The 24830-nt window shown below is 46.0% G+C and overlaps 3 protein-coding genes across 7 annotated transcripts in view; 1 reads left to right on the top strand and 2 right to left on the bottom strand.

Moving 5' to 3' along the window:
* LOC108092844 (cytospin-A) overlaps positions 1–21499 on the top strand; it is a 34032-nt gene extending 12533 nt beyond the window's left edge. The window contains exon 10 of one of the 2 annotated variants that reach the window (XM_017192652.2): positions 21469–21499. In XM_017192652.2, the coding sequence (XP_017048141.1) occupies positions 21469–21484 (16 nt within the window). In that variant the 3' untranslated portion in view covers positions 21485–21499. The remainder of the gene's footprint in view (positions 1–21468) is intronic. The other variant, XM_017192655.2, reaches the window with a different exon arrangement.
* On the bottom strand, positions 896–3712 carry LOC108092850. 3 transcript variants are annotated; one of them, XR_001771454.1, is made up of 4 exons: positions 3238–3712; positions 3122–3171; positions 2908–3066; positions 896–1355 (listed from the first exon to the last, which is right to left on the bottom strand). XR_001771454.1 is itself a non-coding variant. In XM_017192670.2 (3 exons), exons 1-2 carry the CDS (start codon positions 3614–3616, stop codon positions 3164–3166), a joined length of 387 nt encoding a protein of 128 aa, XP_017048159.1. In that variant the 5' UTR covers positions 3617–3712; the 3' UTR covers positions 2815–3066; positions 3122–3163. The 3 variants fall into 3 exon arrangements, 2 of the variants coding, with proteins under 2 accessions (XP_017048159.1, XP_017048160.1); XM_017192670.2 differs by lacking the exon at positions 896–1355 and having other exon boundaries at positions 2815–3066; XM_017192671.2 differs by lacking the exon at positions 896–1355 and having other exon boundaries at positions 2815–3066; positions 3122–3168.
* LOC108092847 (homeobox protein vnd) lies at positions 7413–24830 on the bottom strand. Of its 2 annotated transcripts, none has more exons than XM_017192667.2 (3): positions 23846–24830; positions 11634–12361; positions 7413–9396 (listed from the first exon to the last, which is right to left on the bottom strand). In XM_017192667.2, exons 1-3 carry the CDS (start codon positions 23962–23964, stop codon positions 8432–8434), a joined length of 1812 nt encoding a protein of 603 aa, XP_017048156.1. In that variant the 5' UTR covers positions 23965–24830; the 3' UTR covers positions 7413–8431. The 2 variants fall into 2 exon arrangements, with proteins under 2 accessions (XP_017048156.1, XP_017048155.1); XM_017192666.2 differs by lacking the exon at positions 23846–24830 and adding an exon at positions 14238–14806.

Here is a 24830-nt window from a genome sequence, read left to right as displayed (position 1 = left end):
AATTAATAGGGCTATCTCTAACAAGGGATACAAGTTTATATTCATTATGCAAAGATTTTCTTATTTATAAAGAATCCTAAAAAATAACCGTTCCATTGCAGATTTTTCTGTACATAAAGGCGTGGCAAAACTCTTTGGAAACTTTTCTGGGAGTGTGACTACTCGAGTTACCTCACTGATCGAACCCTTGAAGCTACGCCCACTCTTTTCAGTGGCAATTAGGCGGCACACACACACACCGCCTGGCGGGGTCAAAGATCAGGGGTGTGGCACAGATAGAGGACATGCAGGACATACGACACAGAGCGAAGGACACACTCCAAGGCAACCCTTTCAATGACTTCCGTTCACTTGCCTTTCCATCGTCGCGGTCCAACCGCCGCTTGTCGATAATTGCTCAGCGAAGAGCCCTTCTATTCCTAATTCCACTTCCATTGATTGATTTAACCCACCCGATTTCCTCTGCTGCGATCGTGTTTGCTTTGTCAGAGACGGTCGCTTTGTTTATTTACCAATAATAATGCAATAAAAGGGCAAAAGGTTTAACTTATTGGTGGAGTGGAGTTTACATCGTGCCTTCCACTGCGAGAAAATATATTTATATGCTGGCTGGGTGGAACATTTATAATATCAGATGCGAATACGTATTTCGTTAAGTGCTCCCCTCTCACAGGTGCCTTTCCATCGGTGAGTTGTTCTTTTGTCTGCTAATGGTTCGGATCGTATCGTATGGTATGGTATCGTATCGATGTCGTGGGAAGGTGGTGCAAAGGTGCCGCGGTGCTGAGCGCATTCAAATTCAAATTAGTCGATCGACACCGCAGCGCAACCACCGAAAATATAAATATAAACACAGAAGCACAGAGCCAAAGAGCCACAGAGCCACTCGCCGGGGTCATGTGAAAGTGCAAATTTATTTTGGTTTAATGGGGGGTTTCCTTTGTTTTGTCCGTGATTTCGCGGCAAGGGGGGGAGTACTGTACCGTGTGTGTGTGTATATTGTGAGCTATGCGTGTGCCCTTTATGCAAATCATTGTAATGCAATATTTAAATTGATGTTCGTGGCTTTTTAATGGCGCACGTTTCGCGGCTCCGCACGCAACTGCCCTCGTCCTGCTCGCTTTCCTTTCCTTGGCGTTGTCCTGTCTCTTTCGACGTTCATTAGGGTTAAAATCCTTTTTCGACTTGATGGCCGGGCCCCCTCCTCGACTTATTGACATGTTAATTAGGCATGTGAACCGCGAATCAGTTGAAAACGCTGCTGGAATTGTGGGAACTTGGCAAAATGCCACCCAAAGAATGAATATGGAGAATATATCCTTATAGTGCGTTAAACTTCTCTATGGTGATTCAACCTGTTCGAAATTAAAAACATTTTTCAGGTAAATATAAGTTTGAAATATTTAATTAACTCGGTGCCTGTCAATTACTCCAGAAATATTCCATACTTGTTATTTTCTCCATGTCTAATCTGCCCACTATTAATTTCCCGTTACAGATCCCACAAAAACCTGCTGATCCCTGTTATCCCTGATATCTATATCCACCCGTATCCCAACAGCCAAAACACCCGCCTGTTCGCACCCCATTAGAAAGTCAATCTGTGAATGCACAAAACCTCATTCACACCCATAAAGCAAACTTTGGGTATCTCTGGGTCAGCAAATCGTCAACATATTGGGCGCATCTTCATAAACAAGAAAGTGTGACCGCGGCGCACCCAGAGGACCGAGTAACTGGCTACCCGAGGAGGGGGTCACCGTTCCGAAAAACCTTCCAAAAACAATGAGGCACGTGCGGCGGCGGGTGGAAAGCGGGAGGAGGGTGGTGCAAAACCCACACGCCGAGGAACACAGAAACAATTGACTCTGGACAAGATTACATGGCAGGAAATTCAATTTTAAAAGCAGCTGCCACGTGTCGTTTTAGTGCTTGAAATTGTTACAGTTATTGCCCCGCAATGCAAGGGTGGGTGTTCCCATTTCCCATTTTCCACCCAGTCATCATCCTCCATCGCTCATCGATGAGTGTATGAATACGTAATGCCCTACTCCCTGCTCTGCTCTGTTCGGTTCGATTCCCTCCGCTCGAAATTGAGCAATAAACGCGCACCGCTTTTCAAACTCTGCGTTACAAATAAACAAAGGGGTGGGGGTGGTGGTGGCAAAAGCGGAAACGGAAACACACCACCGCCAACGTGTTAATTTGCAGGGGGTAGCTTTCGACGCTTTCGAGGCTTTCAATGCCTCTCGGCCTTCAGCGTTCATCGTTCAGTTTCCCAAAGACCTTGCGGTGGCTAAAAGGGCGTGTGATTGACTTAATTGACTATGAAAATGAGAAATTACATGCTGATAATGGCGCTGGCCGCGAAATGAGCAACAACATTATTAAAAACGACAAAGGCAAAACGCCACCCCTCGCCACTCCCCCCCCAAAAAAAATATAAGACGAGAACTGTAAAATGCGCCATCAACTTGCGACTTAATTTGATTTGGTATTTCCCACCAGCCTCCTCCTCCCCTCGGCGAAACCACCCACTGTTTTTGCCCAGTCCTTCCGGCATTTTATAGCTCCGCATTGGCTGGCTAATTAGAACTGCGTCCCGCGACTTTGTAAACCCTATTTTCCAGCGAGAGTTGAGTCATTAAAATGGCATTTGGGATGCGGACACGACTCCTGCCAGGAGGTAAATCAAAAGGCGGCCATTAAATAGCCCTAAATCGAAAGTCCACCAAACTAAATCCAATTCACCTAAGAGCATTTGTCGAAAACTCAAACAAACCAAGTCAAGCTATCATTCAACACTTGATTGAATTGTGTTATGTTATGCAGTTCAATTATATTGATTCAGGCATAGTATATATCCCCGATTTGGTATCAGCATAAGGTGTTAAAAAAGAGGTATACTTGGTATTGGTGGTTCATCACGAATCAGCTTTGGTATATCGACTTCTCATTAAGATAAGTGTAATGGTTTTACGCTAGCTTTCCATAAAGTTGGGTGTATAAATGGTTAGTGGCGTTTAGAAAGGGGAAGCTCTTAGTTAAAGCTTTCACCTGCGAGATCTGTAAATATTTAACTGAATGTTAGAAACTGGGATAAACGATTTCTAAGACTTACCTCGAAAAGTTGTGTTGAGTAATGCTTCACATGCGCTTTCAGCTATTCTGCTTTAGGATAAACATAAAGGCTTGAGAAAGTACATAGATGGATATTTCTATGTGAATACGTCTTACCGTTGTCGTCTTCATCGAAATCGAAGGAGTCACTCGACTCGGTCGAATCGCTATCGTCGCTAATGGCGAGGTCATCCGTCCAGTCAGAGACTGGACTGGGCGGACTGCCTCGAGGAATCGCCAGACAAAGGTCGGCTCTTAGCTTTCGGAAGTAGGCCTGCATCTCCTCGAACCTGTTCACCGTTCTGATGCACTCGTGGCATATGGTCTTGGGCAGATCGTCGGTGGACGAGACGGCCACCGAGAAGTGTCTTTTCACCTTCTGGACCAGGTGCATTTGCTGAGCGCGTTCCCCGAAAAAGAGGAGAACGTTGCGGTGGACCTGCATGCAGATGCGGCAAACGAAGCCCGAAATTTTGGCATTTGCAATGCTTCCCATTTCCCTGATGTATTCCAGTCTTCTGTGCAAAAGTAACAAAGTTAAGCCCAAGCCCTACTAGCTTTGTTCGCCAGGAGCACACGTTCGAAAACAGTGTTAAAAATGGCAAGTTTATGTTAAATGTGTGACCAGGTTTCGTCACTTTATAGACAGCATCTAGTGGCCATCTTGGAGCTTTGAACGATAGTGTTGAGAGGGATTCTTAACTTTTACATTGAAGTAAACCGTAATGAAACCATAATCTTTATTAATCTTTATTAATATCCACTATATCATACAATGCGGAGCTAAGTAAATATTATCAGCAAAGGGGACAATAATGAACATATATTTTCTCGATCTCTTTACTAGATGACCTGGCAGATGAGGCAGCCTGCGGGGCATTCCGTCTGGCAATCTGCACGGCGTTGAGTGGTTACGGCAAATCAGAAAGCGTAATTAACTACAATCTGGCCAGCCAAACTTCCCATATAAATACACAGATATACTATATAGTATATATATTTTATATTTATGTAGGCGAATGCATGGCCACTTATCGATTATTTTATTAATTGTAATCTCATTTATTTGCCCCTCTTCCGCCCTGTGCTTCCTGGCCTGGCCTGGCCTGATTTGGTTCGGACTGTTCTGGTCTGGTTAGTTCTGTTCATTTCTGTTCTGTGTGTTTAATTTCCACGTTTATTTTGTGATAAATTTATTATTATTTGATCGGCCCGTCTGCGAATGCCATATAGTGTGTGCGTGGCTTAATCAATTTTTCATTACAAACTCACAGCGATTCAGTATCTGTATCTGGACTATAGCTGTGTCGTCGATGTCCACTTGTCCGCTCGTCCGCGGCTTTATCAATGCCAAATTCGAGCGTTTCCAGTCGCAGGTCCCACCGAGCATTCGAAAATCGCCTTCGATCACGATTTGTGGGTAATGAATGCCTCATCCCACTCCATTTTCCCTTCGCCACCTGTCCAATGCTGAGTTCTCCGGACACACAAGTGTCTGGGGGCGACCCCCCTTGATCCGTGGTTGGTATAGATCCGATTTCGATTTGGAATCGCCTTGCTCTCATTACCCAATTTGCGGGAAAAGAGCTGGGCAAATATCGAGGGTATTATGAGCCCAATACTGGGTAAATATTAATGGAATTTCCCTGTAAACAATTTTTAGAATTCGACAACGGAAGACAATTTCGACTAGTCATTGTGATTTGTTAATAATTCTTCTTTATGAATGCGCTAGAATAAGGTAAGGATTTGGGTCACCTTTTTTTTCTTTCACAAATTTTACTAAAGGCGGAAAGAAAAAAAAAAAAAAAAAAAAAAAAAAAAAAAGAAAATTGATTGTAGTTCTTCTAGGATGAAATTGACCAAGTTAAATAAATTGGGTCACATCCTGGGAATGCATCATGCCGCACCGGAATGACTGCGAGCGGATCCAAGTCCCCCCCAAATGGACTGCGATAAGCTGCCTACAGTTGGTACTTGACATGACGGTCATGCATGCCTGACCAGGTGGAGAATCAACGGAAGAGGCGGAGGAGTCGGGGTAGCCGGGGGAGCTGGGTAAAACGGATCGGATCGGGGCGATCGGGCCAAGTAAGCAACTGTCCAAGCGGTTGTGAGACATATCGCTGATACCAGCGATGGAGGAGCGTGGCGGGTTGGCTGGAGGGGACTCCGGGGCAATCGGGCAATCAGCTTGGCGCAGCGTGTAAGCGTCGCGGGTTGTCCAACAGTCAAAGAGGAGGAAAACAGTCGAAGCAGGCAAACTGGCAGTGGGAATCGGGCTTATCGCACTTCTTTTTTTTTGGGCGAAGAGTCGCGGGGGGCGGGCGAACAAACGTTATTAGTTTATTTCACGATTGTGCCAAGCAAACCAAACTGCTGCCTGGCTTCCATTCCATTCCACGGCTGGCTATACGTACGTATCACTGGCCCACTCTAATCTAGATCATTGAATTGTATTGAAATGTACTCGCCGGGGCCATATACTCGTAGTCGTTTACGTACCATATATACTAAATATACGCACTGCCACAATCAACATCCTGTCCGATCCGATCCGATCCGCGCGATACGGGTATGCAAATGATTAGGGGGCGATTAGGGGCTGTACTTGGATTTCTGACACTCCCACTCACAGTAAACCATCACTCCCCACCCACCCACCGCCTCCTGTAACCGCTAATCGATGGCTTTATGGCCGTATATTGCCCTGTCCGCTGGCCATTCAAACGGGTTATGGGCCCCCATAAACGGGTGCAGTAATTATGTACTTCTGGTAATTTGCTAGCCAAGGGTCCAATGCGTGCTTCGATTTTATACGCAAGTGGGCAAGTGGGGGATCAATCATTACGTGGGTATATAGATAAATATGTACCTTTCTAATAGAAATTATAAATAATGGTTAAATTAACATTTAACGATGTTATATTCACTGAACATAATACACTTATTTAAAGTTCGAAAGAACTTATGTAAACTACTCTTAATTTATTTAATATCCAGCCTGGATTGACATTAAGATAAACAGATATATTGAGATGTGGCATTTCGTTTTCAAGTATTTGATTATTTGTTTAGGAAAATGTAATCCCACCTACAGGTAGTTATGACCGCCGATCGATTATTCTCTGGAGTGCCAATCATGACCAGTGCTCATGACTTTCTCCGTGGTCAGTACTCCCCATTCAGATGGATACGAAAACAAGTCGTTGCGATCGTAAAAGTATAATTAACCCGTTGGAGAGCAACTATAGATCGTGGCGTATGTAGGGGTAATGTTTATGGTACTTCAGCTGCAATTGTTGAGTTTATGGCAGCGTGTAAAAGGGGGTTTCGATTTCGAATTGCCGGGTTGCTGCTGCAATATATAGTACAATATATATGGACATACACCACGCACATGACCAGGGGGCCCACTTGATGCTTATCAATATTCGTACCCCCGAATGTTATTGTCATTATGCTGTGATCGCCTCTGAATCGGAATCGTATCGAATCGAATCGAATCGAATGGATGGACGAGCATGTGGCTCCACTTGTGCCAAGTGGAAGTGTTCCATTGATGAGTAATTTAATTTGTCGTTTATTAGAATAGCACTCGTTTTATTTTATGAGATACTCCAGCGCCTCTACTTGACTTCGAGTTCTTTATTTGCCAAATGTGTCGAGCGGCGCGGCGCGAGATATCTGTGCGTCAGAGCCAATATCTTCCCAACTGATTTGCCGTCGGCCACTCACATTTTTGGGCCTACAGCCCATAGCCCCTGATGGCTGGTTAATCGGTCCCAAATCGAAGCCGCCAGACAGAGTGCTCCGCCGCCGCTCCACCACCTGACGGGCTGGGGTTCCATGATTGCCCCTGGTTCTGTCCGGGTCTGGGGTCCCTTCTTATCGGATCGGACCCACTGGCTTTATAGTCGCAATCCCCTCAATGTCCCCAATCCCCGTTTCCGACTCCCGTTTCCCTGGACTCCCCTTTCCCGACTCCCGTCTCCCGATTCGCGATCCAAATAATATTGTTTTGGTGCCGTAATCAGGCAAACTGGACGGATTACGGTGCCAATCGCAGAACGGTAGCTAACAACCATAATCAAGACCGTATTTATGGTTTGTCCAACATGTTTATACGCCCCGGCGATACGTAAACTCGAACCCTAAGGGTGAGGGTGCCATTTATGATCCCATAAAGTGCATAGGGCCATAACTCTTTCACGTGCTGGAGTTTTAGTTTTCACATGCTTGGAGATCGTATCTTAAACCAGGAATTAACAAAGATATAATACAGGTTTTTGTTTTAATTTTTGTAAATGGTTTTTATTAAATCTCTAAAATGTATTTTGCAGTTTGTAGTGTCGTTTCGCTTTGCTTTCTGTCCCGAATACATTTGCCGTATCTGTAAGTGTCTCTGTCCGCCGTCCTTTCCTTAAACATTTATGAACTCATTACTTGCTATAAATTCAAAGAGTTTTCCTTTACTCGCTATACACGCACACACACGAAAAAAAATATCGGTTAGGACTAAGTGTCTATATTATACGTATGTGTAATCATACAAAAAAAAAAAGTTCATTAAATTCTGTCTAAAAAATTTGAACACTAATTACGCTTGACTTTAGTATAACGTAGATATAGTACAGATTTAGTTGCATTGCCATTTATAAGTTTTTCCTTGCGATTACCTTAGTTTCCTATGCTACGTTTTTTTTTCTTCTTTGCTATATACAATGTTTTCCTTTGGGTCTTCACTTAGGTCTAGGAAAAAAAAAAATAAAAAAAAGTTATGTCTAGCTCTAGGTTTTATAAGTATAATCAACTTTAGTGCAGTGAAAATGGGAGACTTGTGGGATCCAAATGCCCGTAACAATATCTGATTATATTTGATTATAAAGTCCCACTTGTCACGGGCATTTGAGTTCTGTTCCAGGGAATGGATCTTGTGTTTCATATAGAGGTAACCTAACCCCTGACTAAGTTGCCCCGCAGCTCTTGAGCTCGGGTCTTGGGGTAAGTTCGATTTATATATATATATTTATATATAGTTTTGGGGCGCTTTTGCCGGCTAACCTATGTACAGGAATGACTCAGGGAATGAATGACTCATCAGTGAGACTAAAACTAGTTGTGGTTTATTATTGTATCGCTTCTGGTTGCTCTTTCCGTTTGGCTTCTCCGGGGATCCGGGGATCTGGGGATCCTTTTTGTGGGGGCCTGGCCTCTGATCTCTATTGCACAAGGTTGCGAGGCTCACGTCCACATCCACATCCACCTATTCGAGTGGCTCCAGGCCCGCGAAGATCCGGTCCTAGCAGTATTAGGGCCACCAGGCCGACCTCTGGGCATGTGGATGCCCGTGCCCGTGGGCGTGGACATGGGCGTGGGCGTGGGCATGGGCGTGCAGGCCGGCGGCGGCGGCAGCGGCGTGCTGATACGCGGCCGCCCCATTCAAAGCCACCAAATGGTGGGCGGCGGCGGCATTCTGCATGGCGGTGGCGGTGGCCGAGGAGACGGAGACACAGTCGGCGCCCAGCTTGGAGCCGTCGCCCAAACAGGGCTTCCCATTCCTCACCAGCACCGGAACGGCGACGCGACGCGGCGAGGGCAACGCACTCGGATGATGCGGATGTGTGGCATGGCCATGGAGCAGACCCGGATGACCCTCGTAGCCCTTCTCGTTCTGCGCCCGCTTCGTCTTGTAGCGGTGGTTCTGGAACCAGATCTTCACCTGCGTCGGCGTCAGTCGGATCAAGCTGGCCAAATGCTCCCGCTCCGGGGCACTAAGGTACCGCTGCTGGCGGAACCTCCGCTCCAGTTCGTAGGTTTGCGCCTTGGTGAAGAGCACCCGCCGCTTGCGCTTCTTGTTGGGTAATCCATCCGAGCCGTTGCCACCGCCGCCGCCACCGCTGCCGTCCGCGTCGTCCACGTCGTCGATGTCCTCCTCGATGCCGTCCTCGTTCAGGCTGTCGTCGTGGCCACTGCTCGCCGCTCCATTCAGACCATCATGCTTCAGGCTGTTGTTGTTGTTGTTATTATTGTTATTGTTGTTGTTGTGGAGGGCATGAGCCGCCGAAGGACCTCCGCCGCCAGGAGCCGAGGCTCCTCCGTTCATCGTGTGCAGGGCATCGCCCACCGACAGGGCATCGCTATCGGCGGATCGGCTGTAGCTCTTGTAGTCACCGGAAAGAGCCGGGGAGGTCTGGCAGTTGGAGCCGATGTAGGTGTACGACACCTCCGAGGTCACCGGCGAGGTGCTGTCCGGACTCGCGGGCTGCTGGGTTCCTGAAATGGCGAGAGGAAAGGGTTCCGTGTTAGAGAGGTTGCTATATTTTATACGTATCTTCTCCTAAAGCATCCCCAATAATAACCATTCACATTTAAACGATCAGAGTAGAATAGAAAATATTAATCCCACTTCCTAATACCCTTTTTAGAGAACAACAATAAATCGTTTAGAGTCCCTGTAAAATAGCAAACATCATTTGTGTTCTCTTAGGCGCCCAAATGCCATCAATTTGTTTGGTTTCTCCACTTTGAATGGCTCAAAAAATGGGAAGGCAGACAAAGGGGCACTGAGAGTAGCCTGGGTGGGAATTTGTCAGCAATTGAAATACCTTTTTGGTCGTAAATTAATGCACAGACACACCCTACGCCGCCAAGTGATCGAGCAGAATTCCAAACACACACATACTACATACACACACACACAAAGAGAAAAGGGGAAAGTCAGGATAACAAGAACGGCAATTGGATTAGGCGCGACATGAAGCTGTGGTCGCCAAATGCCAGATGCATGCACTCTGCAAATGGTGTCTCTGAATACGAGTACATATATGGTGTCAAATCAACCCCTGCCCCTTAACTTCCCCATCCCCTAACCTTCCCCATCCCCTAGGAGTTCCACCCTAATAACGTCAATTAGGCGGAGACAAACAGAGATCGCACATTCGAATGTACACGGGGAGGTATTCCCTCGTCGTCTACCTGGAACGATCAACCGCTTCGATCTCCCGTCGACCGACCGACTGAATAACTGAATGACTGACTGACTGACTGACTGCTGACCTTCGGGCCTGTACTTGGAACCAGGAACCAGGATGCTAATGAAGGGAAGACACAAAAGCCAAACCTCAAACACATCAATGGCACTCGGGGCTCTTCCGGTTCGCCCACTTTTGATAGAGTCCCTACCTTCCATATATAGAAGGCAGTGATTTATCGCCGGGCGTGGCAATCTATGATATAATGCGATATTTCGGGGCGGGATCGTCGTAACCACAGAGATTACTCCCGAGAGTAATTTTCTGATATTGATGAGGGAAATCCTGTTAAGGCGTTTCATCTCAAAAATAATAAAGAGCAGTTATTGGGCTCTAAATTCCTAATCTAACCCCCCAAAGGCTTTCAAAACTGCGAATATTATTTAAGATGGCACTCAAGTTCACCAGGCACCCGGGTTTTTCCCCCAGTGTCCCATTGACTAAACAAAAAAATTCGAAACCGTAGGAGCTGCTAATGCCCATCCATTAGGCCCCTCCTCCAACCCGCCGACTTGATTGCAGTTGCCCTGCCAAAAAAAAAAAAGAAAAATAAAACCCATCCGCTCACCATGACAACTCAACAAATTAATAACTTAATATAATCAAAACGACTCCTTCACAGCTGTGAAAATTCCCAAAAAAAAAAAAATAAAAGCAGACAAGAAAAAAAGGCAAGCGGGCAGCAATTATAATTTGTAGCTAAACAAAAAGGAATAATAAAAAAAAGAAGAGGAGAGGACGAGGACGAGGCGGAAGTGCGTGCCATAAATTTCCAGGACGAAAAATGTTTGGGCCGCAACAACAAGGAGCGATCGAAGGGGCCAGCGATTGACTGGCCCGAGCGAAGGACACCAAGGAAAACAACAGCAGAGAGGCCTAATCCTCAAGTGTGAAGCGCACACAAACTATTAGTCAAGATTAAAGGGGAAGGCCACCACCCCCAACCCCTCGGAGTGAAGTTAAAGACCCATTTCGATCGGGTGAGTGAAAGGCAAAGGGCAAAAAATATAAAAAACGACACGGCCAGGATCAGACATGGCTCGTCACTCCTGCCGAATCCTGCGGGGTATGCAAACACAGCTGCCTCATCGCTCGACTGCCTCATCGAACTCGGACTCACGAGGAGTGAGTAGGCAATTACGGAGCAGTATTATTAGTCGGCCAGTTAGTTAATCGGGGGTTAAATGCAGTCAAAGGTTGGAAGTTGCAAGAATTTCGAAATCCCTTCGATTGATTTTATAACGGTCTGCTGATGCATTCATTTCGAGGATCTGCTCTGCTTTTGAGTTCACTGTACCAACATGTTTTAGGTAATTGAGAGTTAGTCAGTAGATCAGTTGATCATTATTAAATCAAGAGATGATCAAATTAGAGATCTGAATTTTCACCGTTAAAAGTGGGGCTTAAGCGGCAATCCTTTAATTAAATAATAATTCCCAACCTGTTCTGAATCTAATCCAGGGTCAAATCAAAACTCACCGTATAGCTCGTTCTCCTTGATCCACGCACTCCGCCCCGAGTGCTGCAGCATGGTCTGGGCCATGTGGTGGTACGAGGACATCTCGTCGCCGAAGCTCCCCGGGAAGTTCTTCGGCAGATTGGGCAGGTATTGGCCGGCGGCCACCGCTGCAGCGGCCGCCGCATTGTGGCTGGCCAGCAGGTGGGCGGCGGCTGCATTGGCGTGGGCGTGGCTCTGGGCATCGCCGCTCTGGTGGTGCGCCAGCGGGAGTGGAGCCACCGCCTGCTGGTGGTGCGGGTGGTGTGGGTGGTGCTGCTGCTGCTGCTGCTGGAGGTGCTGGTGGTGCGACTGCTGTTGCTGGTGGTGCGGGTGCTGCTGCTGTTGGCTCGGGTGGCTCGCCGGCTGCTGTGCTGAGTGGTGCTCGGTGGTGCTGTGGTGGTCCGAGGACCCCGATCCCGCCCCCGTTCCGCTGCCACTGCCACTGCCGCTGCCGCTGTTGTTGTGGTGCTCGTCCACCGAACCGCCGGCGGGAGTGGGCGAAAGTGCAGAGGGCGTGGCATGAGCTCCCTGACCGACGTGTCCGTTGGTGGCGGACTCACTGGCCGAGTGGTGGCTCAAATCACTGCCATGTTGGGCCGCTGCGGCGGCCACGGCGGCGGCATTCTTCAGCTCGGATCCCTCCAGGTTCAGGATGTCCGATATGTGGAAGCCGGAGCGCTGCGACGACGGCACCTTTGCATCGAACAAGCTGAAAATTGAAAGTTTATTTAGAATTAATTATCAGAGAGATGAAGATACTCAATAGTATAAACTATCATTAAACATTCAGCTTGATAGAAATTTCACAATTTGATACCCTAAATATCTCATAAACTCCTCCATCGGAAATGATTTCACTTTCAATTAAAAATGCATCCAATTAAAGTGACTGTAAAATGGCGAAGCCTACTTGAATCGATAATTAATATTAGTAGATTATTAAAATACTAAAAAACCAAATATGATATTCCCAAATCAATTTCGTATTTTCTGTATTTTACAATTATCTACGAACACTTTGAATTTCGGGATTTGACTTCCCTGGTTATTAATTGCACATTCCCCGGGAAATGACCACAGATTCGTGTGATTAATGACTCCCCGGAATATTGAAAAGCCTTTTAGGGAAAGGCCTTGGGCGATTGTCATTCCGTTTAGCATTTCATGCTCTTTGCAATGACATCCGGTGTCGATCTTATGAATGGAAGGAATGGAATCGGAAGGTGCGACAAAAGGGAGGTCCTTTGGCTGCAGGACCTGCAGGGGAAACTACCTGTCCTACCTGCCGCGCTCTGACTTTCACAGATTTTCGCACTTGCCCATCAAAGGAACGGAACGTCCTGTTCATATCCTTTCCTCACACCTTTCGCTCGGAATTAACTCCGATTAAGTGCACGCAAATCGCTGGATTATTAACACCTAGTCCCGAGCTTCGAAGTCCGAGTTTTGATTTTCCTAATACCATCAACAATTAAACGCAAATCCTCAGAGGATCGATATCGAACTACCTGCTACCTGCTCGCAGGTCAGGCCAGGTCAGAGGGGATTCGGATTCGGATTCGGAGTCGGGCAGGTCGAAACAGGTCGTGCCACATGTTGGCGCAAGTTCGTCCGCTTCCGGTTTTCCCAACTCGAGTTTTCCCAAACAGCCCGGACTCGCGAATTTCCCACGCTACACGCTGCACAGCACAGACATTCGGGCGGGCATTCCCCGTCGTCCTGGCCGGAATTCCCATTGCCAGCCAGACAGTGTGACGCCGGAGGACCTCCGAGTCTGCCGCACACATGTCGCCGCCGATTGGGGTTTTCCTGGCACTCACCTACGGGAATTTCTAAGCCAGGCCCGAACAACCGGCCAGAATTTCCCAGTCGCCGCCGCCAACCGGCGAGGACCTTGAGTACTTGCCAGATCCGAAAAGACGGGGGAATTACGTCCTGTGCTCGCGTATCTCGGCCAGGACTCGCTTTCGGTTTTTGGCAAGTGTCCTCCGTCGAGGAGCTGGCAGGATTAGCCGGACAAGTCCATTAGCTGGACGGGATCTAGCCAGGGGCTAGCATGGGTGTGATCTTGACTAGGAGCTTAGCTTAGCCGAGGGCCAGTTGTGGCTCAGTATTGGACTTAAGGGGTTTTCGCAGGATATTCCCATGATTTCGATCTCTGGATGGAGCTACTTTTTCTAGCTTTATACAACGATTGGATTTAGTTCTTAGGTAAAGGGTTTTTCTAAATTATGTTTGTAGATTAATAGATTATTTAATTACGCCAGAAATCAATTGTATAACCTCGATGATATGCGAAACCAAAAGGGACTTTTAATAACATATAATGAGGTATATTTTTTAAGAAAAGTTTGTAAAATATCTATAAGCTTTAAGGATAAATTGATGATTTTTGAGCATCAAAGTTTAATAAGAAAATAGTGCTTTGGGAATTGATAATTCTTTCAGCTGCTAGAGAAGAACGGGTATCCCCATTTGGGCCAAAGTAAAACCCAAGTTAACCAAAGTTCAATTGGGGATATCAGGTAAAGGAAAGCCGGAGAAGATGTCCCACTTCGTATCCCCATTTCTGTTGGAGTCCTTACCCAGGCAGAGCGTTCCGCAGGGCCGCCGGATAGAAGGCGGCTGGCAGGAGGGCGTGGCTCCACGGCGGCAGCAGGATGGGCGACCAGGGCAGGAAGGGGGCGGCGGCAGCGGCGGCGACGGCGGCCGACGACGGCACCATCAGGCTGCTCATGCTGTGGAGACCCGGGAATCCGCTGAAGGCCGCCGCACCCGTCGGAATCCGCAGCTGTTCGGGTGCCAAGCCCGTGGAGCCGGAGCTCGTGTTTGTTGGCACGGTGGTGCTGGCGGTGCTGAAGACCTTCGCCGATCGCTCGCGGTCTCTCTCCCGCTCCTCAAAGTTCCGCTCCCGTTCTCGCTCCCGTTCCCTTTCCCGCTCCCGTTCCCGTTCCCGCTCCTTTTCCCGCTCCAACGAGGGCGTGGAGGTGCGCAGCGGACGCTTGGGCGTGGCCGGGGACGAGGGACTAACGGTGATCGCACTCTGCGGCGAGGCGGGCAAGCTGCCGGCGCTGCCCAGGCCGCTGCTGTTGTCCCGCTCGCGGTCCCGCTCCCGCTTCGAGGGAGTCCGCTCCAAGGACGCCGAGGTGGTCATATCGCTGGGCGACAATATCGGGGAGCCGCTGTTCGACTTGCGGCGCTGCGGCGCGGGCGGCGGCGTAGGCGGACTCTTGCGTTTCTCCGCCACTTTGGAGCCTTCTGTTTTTCTTCGGGTTTAGCACGGCAAAAAAAAATGTATGTATGTTCGTGTATGTGGCACAAGCACTGTTCAACTGGGTATCCTTTATCCTTTTCAAATGTTGCACATAGTTTTTAAGTTTTAGTTTATCAAGAGTTCGATTGTTCAGGGGTCGCGTTAGCTTTTCTCGATTTGGTATTTGGTGTTCAGTGTTCGGTGTTTTGTGTTTTGTTTTTCAGCCTGAGGGATCCGCGAAGCAGCGCACTCTAAACATTCCAAACTGAAGTGTCATCAACAACTAACGAGGCATCAAGAACTCGACACGAGTCCAAGTCGCAACAGCCAACAGCCAACGGGCAACGGCAGAAAAGTACCAAGTACCAAGTGCCAGGGTGTCTTTCTGGGTGTCTCTATGTGTTTGTGGTGCTGCACGTTCTGCATCCCTCTGCCATTGGGTACATAGCACAGATACACCGATACACAGATGCACACACACACACACACACACACAGAAACACTTACACAGCGAGACTGGAGAGACTCTCGGCTTTGTTGGGCGCGCTAAGTGGCTTCTCATGTCCTTTTCAACAAGGATACGGCTACAATGTGAGTGGCCCATTCAACCACCGAGGAGAACAACCACCATTCGCCGCCAGAGCGAGATGGAGAGCTGCTCTGCTCCTATCCTTTGAGTCCTTGTGCCTAGCGCCGTCTCGCTCTGGCGCTCTCCTGTTGCTCTCTCGCTCTCAAGAGTGCCACTTGAGCGAGAGTGTGTGTGTGTGTGTGTCTGCTCTGTGTTTGTGAGTGAGGGCCATTGTAGCGCCTCGAGAACCTCCTTAGGTATACGGCGTTCCCATTTCCATTTCCATTTCCATCACCATCACATGACGGGATTCTGGGACTCTGGGATTCTTCCCTTCTCTTCCCTTCCGTTCCGTTCCCTTCCCTTCCCGCTCTGCTGCACTTGATGTTGTCAACAATCGCCGCGTCATTATATTGTATTTATCATTATCAGCGCTCTACGACTGAAGCGTCGAATATCTGGACCCCGGGGCCTTGACTACTTGCCGCCGACTCATGACACCAACTTGGGCGTGTCCGGCCAAGTGCCAAGTGTGCGTGAACGGTGAACGGGGAAAGGACATGAGCTTGTTTTCGGGACTCGATACGATATCATCGGGACTTAGATATCTACCGCTTATCCTGTTGAGTGGCTTGCTCGATAAGGAAGATTTGTGGGGGGATTATTACTTTTCCATTCATAGACGGAAATTGGCGATACAGTTCTGGCCCTTAAGCACCGATAAGAAAACAAGTATTAAACAATAGGGGACGCTACGAATAATGTCCTAAAGATCAGTTAGATTTTAATCAATATCTAGGTTCGGGTATAATTTAATTTTTTGTTTTGCGGATTTTTATTCCATATTATAATATTTCAAAATTGAAATATAGAAGTGGGACCTTAAAGATGTTTATTTATATGCATCCATTATTAAAAAATGATGAGTAAAATTTAATATGAAATAAAAAAGAAAGAAACGCGGAAAATGTTCAGGAATAAGTTGTAGGGAAGGAAAAACTAAACTGTAGTTGTTTTCATTAACTACATATCTTAACTTTTTGTGAATCGTAAAGGACTTTTAAAATTCATAAGCCCAAAGCCACACTTTAAATGTGTTACTATATGAAGAAACGTCTGTTATAACTTGTTATTGTTAAAGTTATGGTAAAGTTTTCTGCTCCATAACCATGTTAGTAGTATCATGTCCTGGCATTCAGTTTGCTTTATGGTTCACTTTTTCGGAATCCAGTTTCTTGCGTGTAACGGAACTGTTATGGAGCACTTGGGTGCTCAAAGTAGAGCCCTTATATACAAGGATGGCGGCGCTCGTGTTCGTGCAATTTGAATTTCGATTTCATAAGCTAACCCATGATTAGCTCAGATCCTTCACATGCCAATACATGGCGCCCGCCCCTCTGAGGGCGCACTAAGGAGCGGCGAAAAACAATATACAGGGATATACATAATCAACACGAACATTAGGCAAACTTGGGGATAGTCGCTCCCCGGGGCAATTGAAAAAAAAACAGGGAAAATCTAACATGGCTTGTTGTGCTGCCATCCACATAAGGGGGCTATACATAAGGAGGGTGTGTGTATATATGGAGGGTCCTTTTTCGGTACTGGGACAGGTACCGCCCCCCCCCCGCCCCCGCCCCCGCATCCGCCCTTCGAAAGTGGGCACTCCATTGTCGCTCATGTTCGCGTTCACACCATCAATCCCTATGTGGGAATGGCCAAGTGGGTTGGGGCGAGTGTTTACTTGTAATACCCTCTGCCGCGGTCGACGTCGCTGCCCGATGGGCGCGTCATGGCCGCCCGACCAATCGGAGAAGCGTGCGAGCGGGTGAGCTATATTTACGGCGGCCTGTCGCGCATGTTTGGGAAATTTCGGTTACGCCAAAGGATATTTGGCTGGGAAATTTCCCAGCGATGCGCACGCCCATTTTCCTCAACTTCCTCGTTTCAGTGTGTGTGTGTGTGTGTGTGTGTGCTGGCCATTGTTATTGGGCTTAATGATGATGTTGCATTTAATACAAAAAGCAAAACCTCTGCCAGCGTTGTTGTTGTTGTAGTTTAGCTTCCGCAGGAAGTTTAAGTATCTCATGGATGGTGTGCTCTTTCTGTACTTGTATCTGTATCTGTATCTGTGCCAGTATCGGTGTAGTGCGCTGGCATTCAAATTACACACGAATTCAATTCGATTCTCGCACAAAACTCGTTTGTTTTTATTGTCCTTGGTCTTCTATTTGTATATACATTTATTTTTGCCTCTGCCTCTGTTTTTTTCCCGTACTTCAAACTACTTTGTTTGTGTTTATTTCTATTTGGGCACTAAGTAGAGACAACTTCAATTGCAGCTCTTGTCCTTGTCGTTCTTCTGCCCGGCTTTCGGGGATTTTGGCATTCCGTTAGTTTATTTTTTTATTTTCCGAATTAGTTTTCAATCTATTTGCATAGCAATGGCCGAGGGATCAGCGGGAAGCAAAGGGTTATAGAACCGAAACATAAATAAATGATGTTTGAGCTTATTAAAATGGTAAAAAGGGTCGCCTTTTAAACCTTTTCAATGGAGTGACGGCTACTTAGAAAAGAGAAAAAGTTGGCCCAATTTTAGAAACAATTTCTTTGTTTTGGGGTAAAAGAATGTCAAAAGCTTCTAATCTAATTTTCTCAAAAGTACATACTAAAAATATTTACAAAACCGCAGAGTAACTAAAAAATCTTTTGAATGTAATTATTCTTTTAAAATTCCGGGAATACAAGTTATTAGCAGGACTGTGAAATCAGAATCCTGAAAGAAGGCAGCTGGCCGTTGGCAATTCGATTTGAAGTGCGACAATGCGTTGGCCCAATCGCATCCGCATTCACATCCGCACACACAACATGCCATTCCACTCGCATTCGAATGCAATAAAGTATGTTGGATGTCACAAATTGTCCTTGTTAATCGCAGGCAAACCGCGCGACAATCCCCGGGATACTTATGCGATATATGTGCGTGTGTGTGTGTGTGTGTGTGTGTGAGAGGGGCCTTTCGAGTATAACAACCCCAATTAAACGCCTCGGCAGGCGTAAAAAATCGAGATATTTGGCAAAAGGTGTTTGCTTAACGCGGATACAATTAGGCGGCCATGTTGCAACAGCCTCAAGCAGCGTGCCACGAACGCACACACATCTGCACACTCGAAGCCATTCACACAGACACAAGCACTCACAATCACACTCGCACTTATTCACACCCATTCATTCATTCATTCATTCCATGCTCGTTTGGCTGCAGACCCCTTACCCCTCACCCTTCTCTCGCTTCTCGCCTCTCCCTTCCGCTCATCCCATTGTCATCCATTTTAATTTACCTTCCGGTTCTGCCTTTATTCTCCCTTTTGACCCTCTACACTATAGCCCTATAGCCCCTTCCCCCCCTCTCGCCACTGATTTTGGCCCGCTCGTGTTGTCAATTGACGGCCATGACAATTTCGGGTCTCCGATTCGCTGCGCGGAAGTGATTTACCCAAAAAAAAAAATGAAAAGTAAAAACGAATTTTCTAAAGGGAACCCATTGAGCTGGCCCGGCGGAAATGCATCGTTCACCTAAGTGCACTCGGAGAAAATTCTTAAACTATTCACCTGGTTCAAACTGTATTTAAGTTATTGATTAGAAATAAGTTAAAATTGATTAACTGACTAATTGCACATATTAAAGAAGAATATGTTTATGATGATGCAAAAAACTTCGCAGTTTTATCTGTAAGCAGTAATTAAGAATCATAAGGTAATTATTTAGCTAAGGTATTCCGAAAGAAGTTTAAAATCAGAATACAACATTTTTTCCCCCAGTGTAGCTTCCCACTACCGCTCCCAACTGATTGATCTTTAAAGGTTTTGTCCTCTGGTCAGTTGTGCTGGCGTGATCGTGTATCTTCGCTTCTGCCCTATTGATTCCGGGTAATTTGTTTGCTCTGTTGCCAAATTTGTTATGTAAGGGGCTGGATTCTGACAAGAAGGCGGTGTCCGGGCAGGACAAAAGTCAGAAAAGGATCTTTAAGATGCGAATGTACTCGTATCTGTGCAAATACAGCTGGGTATCTGTTTGGTTTTCCTTCGGGTTGATCGCTGGTTTTGCTGTTCGGGTATTTTTTTTTTTATGACTTTTGGGGTGGCTCGTGATCCCTAATGATCGAATTGAGGAGATTTGCATTTAGAAGTCATTCCCAAGTCGATTTCTCTCGCTTTCTTTGGTGGCAAGAGCAATCCATCAGTGGCTTAAATCAGCTTAGGAAATCAGTATCCTTCAGCTGTTTTATTGGTCTTAGGGGATCTTAGGAATGGGTTAATGTCAACAATGTGTGAGTTTAGCATTTGGAAACTTTTGCATTATTATGTAAGATATATTTAAATTAATCAATTTATTGAAAAAATAATAATAAATTGAAAAAGAAGGAAACGAACTAATCATAATTGAAAACATGCTTCCCATTTTATTATAGGGTTTTATTATTGTCTTTCTTTACTTCTGAAGAGGTTGGCTCATTGACTAGTAAAAAAGGATGAAAGGCAAGGATTGAACCCGCCCTGCATCTGTATCTGTAACTGTATCTGTATCTGTATCTGTAACTGCATCTGTGTGCGTGTGTGAATATTTTCTGCAGCTGGGAGGATCCACGAGTAGCCCTGTAACTTGACAAATGGGTTTCCCAACTGCCTGTCCCGGCATTTCCAAGTCGTTTTTTGAGCTGCACGCCCCATTGTGTCGGAGTTGCCGGGTCAGTTGGTCAACTGGGTTTAGTGCGACCAACTTCCTCTGCACACTTCCTACTTCCTTCACAGCTGGGCGCCCAGGACGACCAACCCAAAGCAAACCAAACCGAACGGTCCAGTCGGTCCGATTCATTCGCAATTTATTCCAAATGCCAAGGCGATTCCCCCGGTTCAAATGGCATATTTTCATGAATGGCCCAGCGTGCGAAATGCCCATTTCACCGCTTTGTTCGCCTTTGTTTTGTTCCCTAATTTCATTTTTTCGAACATCACCTTGCCCATTTGTGGTGGTCATTGTAGGATCTATTACCCATCTATTACCATCCCTGTTGGCCAGCAGCAATCAGTGAAGCAGAATTAAACTCGGACGTCTGCTAATTATTTAGTCGAACTTTCAAAATTCCGGGTTAACAACGGAAGTTATATTGCTTCTAAATTTTAGTGGGTTTAAATGAAATCAATTTTTATCCTTTTTTCTTATTTAATGCATTTGCTACATCAATGGAATATAAATTTAGGGGAGTTTAGGAGGACTACAAATAGCATTAGCATTGCCATATCATCCCGTGACCCATTCCGCGTCACGAGCAACTTGAGACCACGCCCCTGCACTCTTGTCCGTGACACTTCAGGCAATCACATGCTTCATTATAGGCCCATCAGACCTGGCGACTTGGGTTCGGAACGGAACGGGCTAAGTCAGGCCTGTCGCGGATGCAAATTTCATTGTGTTATTTTCGCATCCGGATGGCACAGCACAGTATTAGTAGTGCATGTCATGCACCGGTGACAAAACCCGGCTGACAAACTGGCATTAAATGTCACAAAGTCACGCGCCCCCTCGGCGAACTGAAACTGCAACTGCAACTGCAACAAAATTGTGAAATGTATCAATTTCTGGCCGTTGTTTTTCGACTCGACTACAGCTTTCAGTTTTCCTTAGCTCCTCCTGACAATGGGGCTGACACGCAGAGACAGCCACTCTTTGCTCCCCGCCCTCGCAGGGTTATTACTTTAGCAACTCCCACTTTATCCGGGCAGCTCCTCCTCACTCCAATTTCCCTTGGCAAGTGGCCGTCGCTTTGACAGCGCCGTTTAAGCGAAAAAAAGGTGAAAACTTTCCTTTTATTTGGCGGGTGACAGTTTCCTGAACGAAGACATGGAAACCAACAAGTCAGGGTAGCCTAGCACCATTTATTTTACTATTTTATTTGGTGATTATCATTTTGATATTTTATGTTTACAATTTCAGATTTATTTTAAGCTAAGCTAATTAAGCTAATATGCATAGATCAGAGGAGAAAAACCTATAACTTATAAGAAGTTATTATAACTTCGGTAAGTAAGACAGAAAAGTTTTTGCAAATTAACTAACAAACTAACAATATTTCAAGTTTGATTTATTGGGTAATCAGTAAATTATTGATAATCAATTAAATATTTATAAACATTTATTTTATGATCTGAAAACCCTGTAACTAAGCCAGGACTTAATATTTGAGGAACAAAATCGAAAAAACGGCAGAAGAAACATAAACACAAATTATCGCAAAGTGAGGGTCGCAAATTGAACGCATTTGGAGAAATGCTTCGGACATAGTCGATTTTTTGGTGCCCTACAGCTTACTACACCTTATTTGTATTTAGTTCGAGTTGTTGGCTTACAATTATTTAAAAACTGAGATTCCCACAATTAAATACAGAAGAGTGGGTTGAGGAGCAGGAGATTCGTAAGTCGTATACTCCGCTCTCGATTATTGCTCTGAATTTTTTTCTGTGGGCTCGGGCCTTGTTTACTTCCTGGCTCATCGGTCGTCGCCGTCGTCGCGGACATGTGCACACATTCCCAGGCATTTGAAGCTTTCGACTTATTTTTTTTTTCGACTTTCGGTGTTTCGTAGTTTTATTTTTTTATTTTTTTACGGACTCAACTGGAGTACGTTCAACTTGAGTGACTTGCGTTGGGGACTCTGCGTTCAAATGAAATTATTTTTTCGAACTTCATATTTCAGGGAGACAAGTGTAGCGTGTCCGCGATCCGTTGTCCTTCAAGTTTCGCCCACTCCAAAAAAAAAAAAGGGGTTTCGAGAGGCGAAGGAAAACCCAACCTGCCATATGGAGCAACAACTGCTGCCGCAGGGAAATTCCGAGATTGAAATCGGGACAAAGAGCACTGGCTGTGAAATACACATGTACTGAGGTCCTGCGATCCATCCATCCATCCATCAATGAACGCAGATAACCGGGATAACTGGGAACCAACCTCACACATGACATAAAGCGCAAATAAATGGAATTGGTTTTATTTGGCAAACAGCATTATCCCGGATTATCCGAGGGTTCGATGCAACGATTATGGACAAACCCAATTAAACCCAAATTTTGCCTGTCGCTCAGAGTCGTCGTTCGCTCGTTCGCCTTGTTTTCCTCTTCCTCTTTCTGTTTGTGTGATTTTCCAGGCGATTTCACTAAACATGTGTTTTGGTTTTTCAAAAACCCCGCCGCCGGGAAAGGTGACAAAGTGGAAATAATGCGCATTGTTGCACTCCGGCTCTTTGTTTTTCGCCCCGTCCTCTGGGTGTGCTATAATATGCTATATGCCATATCTGCTATATATGCTATATGCTGTGTGCCATATAAGGATGGTATGGTATGGCAGTACTGTTATTCCGACACCTTTTCGCCTCGGCTTACCGACGACCGACGACTAGTCAGTCAGAATCGAATCCCCATCCCCGATCGCTCACAATGCCGTAACATTGGCTTAGGAGTGTGCGAAAATCAGGGACTTAACGCACCTAAAACGGACCTCGTTTCGATCCGGTTCGGTAGCCAATACAATTTCATTATGTTATGCCATTAAATGTTAATGCGACATGCCTTGATCCTGCTCCTTTCTCCTTTCTCTTTCCATTTCTATTTCTATTCCCAAAGCCGGTGTTTTCTTAGCCCGGTTTGTGTTTTCTTAGATGATTTAAAATCAAATTGTTTTTAATTGCCTCATCGATTTCCAGGAAATATTGTGACACTTCTTTGCAGGTGCGTACAAGTACCTGCACTCCCTGAATGATTCCCAATGGAGGATAGGCAGAATTTTAGAAATTTAGTTCTCGAATGTTTTTTGATATGAAGTCTTAGTAAATAATAAGTTTGGGGACCTGCTTTTAAAGCCAGAATATGTATTTTTTTTACTCCACCTTCTATTTGCAATCTCATGCTTTCATTCAGGTCTGGCGATTGTGAATGAAAGATTGGGAACTCTTAAACACAGATTCATGTCTGAACCAACGCACTTGAAGTCCCAAAAAAGCTTGCCTCTATGATCCATTGACTGATAAGAATTTAATGAATGAATGTTCTTTGAGTGATCATAAAAGAGTTGAAAGTCGATTTCAAATAGATCACCTTGTTTAGATTTTAGGAAACCTTCGAAGGGTGATAAGAGCATCCTTGCCTTCTATTTAGATCCCTGAAAAGCCCAAATATCCCACCCTTTCTCCACCACCAGTGTTTTATTTTGACAGTTGAGTGACTTTGCCCATTTGCCAAGGGCCGATTTTCCAAATTGTGATTTCTGTTTTCAGTTCTCTGATTTCTGATTTCGGGCCGTGACTTTCGGCTGTACTTACTCGTAGACATGCTTGTTGTACTCATAATCCGGCTGCATGCAATAATCCTGTTGGTACACGTTGTTCGTGTAGTAGCTGCAATCCTCGAAGTAACCGCAATTCGGATTATAATTGCTCATAATTAAGGCTCTTGCGTGCAGAAAATCTGAACCGTCGGGAAAATCGTCGTGGAAAATGCCAGCCGAAACAGTAAAAGTAACAGTTAGAGCAACAGAAACTGAACCAGAAAAAAAAAGTGTTACTGGAAATTGGACGGGGGAGAGCTGGTGGTTTGTTGGTGGTTAACTGCTGGCTTGCGGGGTTCACATTTAATGAATTATTTAATGAACTATTTGTCAGCGAATTATTTGCACTCGAATGGGTTTTTAATGCGCGATCACTTTTTAATTGATGTGTACACTTCGTACAGCAATTAGGCGATGGAGGCGAGGCGTGATTTATTGGGATATTGCTAGTCAACTGCACTCGAACGAGAGCTACATTTTCCGATATATAGCCGAGATATAGGAGCCGGATGGAGTGTCCGGCAGTTGTGGCAGGCGTAACGCGCGCTTTTTGACTGCCGCTATCCGATTTCAATAAGCCATAAAAACCGTAGTCGGCTAAAAACAACAATCTGTCCGCCGAAAGAGAGCGTCCGTTTGTGGGGTCCTATCTCGCTCGCTCGCTCCGTTATACACTCGGTCCCTCTCGCTCTGGCAGCTCCCGATATCGCTGCGATCGAGTGGTTTTAGCGGCTCCACGTCGAAAGGTGCCAACTGGCGCTGGCGTACTGCCAATAGAGCGAAACCGGGAAGCCTAAAAACCGCCACCAGAAGCCCGGCGACACTCGATGATCCGTCGAGAATCGGAGTCAGAGAACCGAAAACCGAAAAGTTTCAGAGCTAACGAATTAGGGAACTTGGAGACGCGTAGAGCCGCTCGAATGGAGTGGCGCAACGAGGGACACTTTAAACGGTACAACAATCACTTATTAAAGTCAAAT

This window comes from Drosophila ficusphila, unplaced genomic scaffold, assembly GCF_018152265.1.
Source record: "Drosophila ficusphila isolate 14025-0441.05 unplaced genomic scaffold, ASM1815226v1 contig_198, whole genome shotgun sequence".
NCBI lineage: Eukaryota > Metazoa > Arthropoda > Insecta > Diptera > Drosophilidae > Drosophila > Drosophila ficusphila.
Note: the sequence above shows the minus strand (reverse complement) of the source record. Positions and strands in the feature narration are given on the sequence as shown.